At 52.6% G+C, this 6,000-nt stretch overlaps 1 protein-coding gene across 1 annotated transcript in view; it reads right to left on the reverse strand.

Annotated features, from left to right (window-relative positions):
• The window catches only part of Lrp5 (LDL receptor related protein 5), a 108,193-nt gene that overhangs the window by 47,548 nt on the left and 54,645 nt on the right, over positions 1-6,000 (reverse strand). The window contains exon 6 of the mRNA XM_050137480.1: positions 594-990. Within this exon, the coding sequence (XP_049993437.1) occupies positions 594-990 (397 nt within the window). The remainder of the gene's footprint in view (positions 1-593; positions 991-6,000) is intronic.

Below are 6,000 nucleotides of genomic sequence, written 5' to 3' on the forward strand. Positions count from 1 at the left end.
CCCGACTTTTAGACAGGTTCACACCCTGCACTAAGTAGACTCTCCCTGGATCCACCCCAACATCAGAGCTCCATAGCACCCTCCCAATCAAGGCCTGCTCGGTTAACGTTCTCACTCAGGAATCTCCTCCCCCACCAGGCACAGACGCTGGAGTCTCAGAGGCTCTGTCCCAGCCATGTCCACCAGACATTTACATGGGTTTCTGGAGGTCCAAACTCTCACCCTCGTATCTGCATAGCAAGCACTTACCTGCTGAACAATCCTCTGAGCTGCATCCCAATTCTCTGGGGTTTTTGTTTTTTAATGTGGATTCTAGGGACCAACTTGGGTCCTTATGCTTACGAGGCAAGACTCTTACCAACCAAACCTTCACCCAGCCCTCCAGGGTTTCTCACCCACTACCCGATGGCCCGTGCCCAAGCTCTCAAAGTCAAGGAGCAGCTGCATCAGCAGCACTGGGAGCTCGTCCAAGAAATGTTCTTTTCAAACTCGCCCCGCTCCCCGACTCAGAACTCTGCATATTAGCAAGTGCATCTCAGGGGGGCTGGGGTAGAAGGGAACACCCCATAGCCCACCTGCAGTCCCAGCCTTACCCCATCACAGGGTGCAACACAATGGCCCGAGGTTCGTCCAGGTCCTCAGATACCAGGATCTTTCGGGAGGTGCCATTGAGGCGAGTCACCTCGATTCGGTCAGTGCCTGTATCTGTCCAGTAGAGGTTCCGGGCGACCCAGTCCACAGCAATGCCATCGGGGTCATTGATCTCAGTGTTCACAAGTGTCTGTGCGCCTGACCCATCCAGATACGCCCTGCGGATAGCCCGCACCTCATCATCTGTCCAGTACACGTAGCCCTCCAGCGGGTCATAGTCGATGGCAATGGCATGCCGGATGTCGCCCACCTGCAGCACTATGTCTGTGAAGTCAGGCGTATCCAGAGAGATCCTTCTCAGGTCCGTCCTCCGGGCCAGCAGCAGCACTTCCTCAGCCCCTGTGGAGACATAAGCAGTGAGGTCAGAAGTCAGTCGCTGTGGCTGAGGCAGCAGTGGGGCCAGGCAGGACCCTAGATCACAATAGCAACTGAAGGGCTTCTGTCTTACAGAAGATAACGCAGAAGAACTGAGAGGTTGAATAGTCAGCCTGAAGCCCTCTAGGCAGGCCATCTGCCTTCCACCAGTGTGAGAGAGCTGTTTTTGCCAGCCCTCTAGTCCCTCTCCTGACCATAAGTCTGCCTCTGTGAAGAAGAAAAAAAAAAAAAAAAAAAACCTACTGGAAGCACAGGGCTCCAGACCTGAATTGCCAGTCCTGTTCTCCTCTTCTATCCACCTACACAGCTTCCAGCAGGCGCCCCGTCTTGTTCTGGCACCCAGCTCCCAGCCAGGGACAGGAATCTGTACCAAGTGACCTGCACCCAGTTCTGACATACACAGTGCTGGGGTGGAGGGAGCCCTGGACACCCGCTGCACAGCACTGTCACAGAAGTCAGCCCACTTGACACACCTGGCAACAGGGAAAAACGAAAGGCATCCCCAGAGCCAGGCATCGCCTCCCCCAAGCCCAGCCCAGCCACACAAGTTCCTCCCACTGTGGCCTCTGCAGAGCAAGGTCTATAGATGGGGCTGCCGCAGGAGACAGGCAAGGAACACACTTCCAGGATTATCTCAGGGCCACTGTGAGCTGTCAAAGTCAGCTCAGCACTAGACACGAGAACCTGTGGGCAGTAGAGAAGCTGTGAAACCCAGCTCTCCCTAGCTGCTGCTTACACTTTGTGGCCTTAGGCTCAGTGCAGAGAGCCTCAGGTATATTAGGAGTGCCCTCACAAATCTCCTTCCTGATGTGAGCTAATGCCAGGCTCTGCAGCCCCAGGAACACCATCCCTAACCTATCTGGCTACTTGGTGAGGCTCAGACCTTACAGCTAGGCTTGGGGATCAAGTGGCTGCTAGAGTCCCTTCTGAACCGACCGCATGCCGCACCCTCACAGGCTCCAATCCCCAGGGCCTGAGTTGAAACCACACCTTAAGAGTCAATACAGCGAGGAGGGGAGTTGGAGAGATAGCTCAGAGGTTAAGAGCACTGACTGCTCTTGCAGAAGACGTGGGTTCAATTCCCAGCACCCACATGGCAGTTCACAACTGTCTGTAAGATCTGTCCCCCTCATGCAGACATACGTGCAGGCAAAACATCAATGCACATAAAGTAAGAATAAATGAATTTAAAAAAAAAAAAAAGGAGTCAATACAAAGGCTGAAAAGATGGCTCAGAGCATTGACTACTCTTCCAGAGGACCTGGGTTCAACTCCCAGCAACCACATAGAAGCTTACAACTGTCTGTAAGTCCAGTTCCAGGGATTCTGACACTCAGACATGCATGGAGGCAAAACACTAATGCACATTAAGAAAGTAATAATTTTTTAATTATTAAAAATTAAAAATTTTTTAAGACTCACTAGTAAAAGGGTTGTAGTGGTAGTGAACACCTTTAATCACAGCACTTAGAAGGCAGAGGCAGGTGGATCTCTGTGAGCTCCCGGTCAGCTTGGTCTACACAGTGCGTTCCAGGGCTACATAGTGAGATACTATATTGGCGGGGTGAGGGGGAGGAGGTCTTAGGACACAGACCTGAGAAAAGGGATGACCTGGGCACCCCAGCACCTGGTACAGAGCAGTGCGGGCATCTGCCTCTGTTTCAACCCTCCAGCAAAGCATCTCAGAGAGATGCCCACAGAGCCTCATGCAGACTTGTGGACCCAAGCATGACCTCAACCATGACACAAATGCCTCCCGATGCTACTTGGGTCAGCGTATAGCTCTCTCCCAGAGTTGTATCACAGTCAGTCATTCCTTCCAGTCCTTACTGTTCTCTAGTATCCACAGAACCAAGAACGTTAGGGCCAAAGACGACTTCCAGCAGCACAGGGCCATGCGCCTACAGTTAAGAAGCATGTTGCAGCAGGGACAACAGCTGGGACCTCCCTCACACGCCAGCCCCCAAGCCAACAGCCCGGTATCAGTCACGTCTGACCATGTTGCTGTCAAATAGCAGAGGGCTGCCTATACCCATCCTGGCTGGCTCAAGGTCCCTCAGGGTCAAGACACCTGCTTTGATTCCTTCATTAAAGGGAGTAAATACAACAACTTCCTACACAGGGCTGGGGAAACTGAGGCACCAGGTAAAGAAGTGAGGCGAAGTAGCACTTGTGGGAGTCCTTAAAGCCCAACAGCCACAGAAACCCTTGGCCCAAATCTCAGCTGCCTAAGAAAGGTCCGTGTTGGGAAGGAAGGAAAGCATAACTTGGAATCTCAACTGATTGTCCTCCTCTGGGCTCCATTCCCACACGATCTGCTAACTGCAGACATGTCCTTCACGGCCCAGGTCACACACCACCTACCTTCTGATCTTTTGGGCCTCGGTGGACAGCCTGGCAGGGTACCCAACCCACAGAATCATGGGGACTGGTATGGGCTCTTTTCTGCAATGAACAAGGGTCAAACCTGCATGGAGACACAGTCCTGGAGCAGAACCCACCTGGTGTGAGCATCTGGCAGGGTCCAGTCTCTGGGCTTATTTCTTCACTGGCCAGGTGGCCCTTGAGTCACTTTCTGGCTCTAACACTGAGCCAGATGCCAACACAATAGATGAGAGAGGTCTGCTTATAGAAGATGCCCAAGAAGGGCCAGGAAGGGCCCTAACTGTTAGAGCCTCTGTATGGGACAGTGTGCGGCAACTGTCCCCTGGCTTCATAGTGCTCCCATGGAACACTTCAGAATCAATGATCCCCCATGGAAACTGACACTTGTTCCCAATACCACATTCGAACCTGTTTTGCTAACCCTGTCCCCGCAATCCTAATGCAGCCACCTATATGAGGACCATCTTCACATTAGGTGTGACTCTGCCATGAAGTATGTATGGTTGAGAAACCTGGTACAGAGAGGGGCCAAGTTCCTGGCTCAAGGGCCGCGCAGCAGCAAGTGGGAAGATCTTTTGAGCCACCTGAGGAGTGAGTGCAAGAAACTTGTCAGAAGCAACCAATTTGGTCGCACCACCAGTATCTACGGGTAGCTAGCTACTTTAACATCAGCCTAGACCCATTCTGGCAAAGGAAGAGGTGGGAAAAACAGACTCATGAGCCCTTTCACACTCCCAGGGTCACAGAGCAGAGACCACAAAGAGAACAAGACCAAGAAGGAATCAACAATCTCAAACTGTAGCCATGAAATACAGCAAGGGAGTAGGGAAGGAGAGGAGAGGGGCTGTGGAGGGCTGAGAGGCTGCTCTCTGGCTCAGGAGCCTCTGCCATCCCAGGGAAGAGTCTAGCAGAATGCCCCAAGGACTCCACATGGGCCCTAGCCCTCTGCGAGTTAAGTAAATATAAGGTCTTAGAGCACACCCAGGAACTAGGCCGCCTCCCAGTCACCCAAGAAAGACTGTGAATTAAGTCTTGGCAACTGCAGCAGGAATTCATTGCGGAGCTAACCCTGAGGCTGTTAGTGACTCCATCATGATGAGCAGGGGGTCCTCTGGAACTCCATGGCTGCACAGCAATTTGAGGCATTTTTAGTTCTGCCAAGAAAAATACAGAAACCACAACAGGATGCCCGAGACAGGGCCACATCTCAGCCATGTACCCAAGGTGTGAGGGCTGGGCTCAGTACACAGACTTCCAGGGCTCTGGCCAAGGTCAGGCCAGCAAAGGGCAGCCACAGAGGAGCCTCCCACCAATGTTTGCCAAGGCCGGCGCCCATGGCTGGCCTCTGAGAAGGGTCTTTTAAAGTGAGGTCATAACAAAAACCCTGGGGCAGGCCAGGTAGACAACAAACAGCACCAGCCATAAAGAAGAGGCGTGCCTACTACTTGGTGCCTGCAGAACCAGCAAATGATATTTGTTTAGACATCAAGGAAGCAAACCATTTAGAAACAGAAAGTTTGAGCAAAGACTTGTTTTTTACAATTATCTTTCTTTCTCCACAGGTGGTGAAGACTGGTGGCAAGGCCCTTTCCTGAAAGTGAAACCTTCCTCTCTCTGTAGTAGGCACTGACAACCCTAGACCTACTGTGTGGACACCTGGCTTCTCGACTTCCTCCAGGAACACACAGGACACAGGAGGGAGCATTCCCACTGCAGGCCAGGTGCCAGACACAGGGTACAGCCTTCACACCCTAACCCGTGATTTTAACGAGTTCAGAAGTCAGGAGTCAGATGCAGCAGGGCCAACTCCCTCCCTGGGCTCCAAGGGAGGGTCCTTCCTGCCTCCCTCAGCTCTTGGTGTTGCCGGAAATATTTGGCGTTCCTTGGTTCATTGCCAATCACTCTGATTCCTGCCTCCGGCTTCACACAGCTGACTGCCCTGTATGTCTCTATGGCCCTCCTCCTAAGCGGACGTGCTCTGTGGACCACCATCTGCACAGTGCTTCAGCTTCATTGGATTACCTCAAAAGAGGTGTGGCGTACAAACTAGGTCACACATAGGTGCTGTGGTAGGAAGCTTCAGGAGGAACCCAAGCAGAAGGGACAGCTGGACAACGGCACAGTGATCACTCGGAAGCAGGGGTGGGCAGCACAGCAGTTAAGTATAAGCTGAGCTCAGAGGCCAGCATGTGTGCTATGGGGGAGGGGGGCGAATCCCTTGGGCCACACTCTGCTGAGGACCCGCCACACACAAGGGCACCAGGCAACTCCAAACCCAGCCTGTCCTTAAGGAAGCCACAAGCAAACAGCACGCTGTGCATGCAGTAGCATTCCAACCACAGACACAGACACAGACAGCAGGACAGACTGCCGCCCTCAAACAAAAGCCTAGAAAGAAACAAGCTAAGCTGGGCGGTGGTGGTGCACGCCTTTAATCCCAGCACTCGGGAGGCAGAGACAGAAGGATCTTTGTGAGTTCGAGGCCAGCCTGGTCTACAAGAGCTAGTGCCAGGACAGCACCAAAAACTACAGAGAAACCCTGTCTCGAAAATCAAAAAAAAAAAAAAGAGAGAGAGAGAGAGAGAGAGA

The sequence above is a fragment of the Alexandromys fortis genome, unplaced genomic scaffold, assembly GCF_014885135.2.
Source record: "Alexandromys fortis isolate MF-2015 unplaced genomic scaffold, M_Fortis_MF-2015_v1.1 scaffold_3, whole genome shotgun sequence".
NCBI lineage: Eukaryota > Metazoa > Chordata > Mammalia > Rodentia > Cricetidae > Alexandromys > Alexandromys fortis.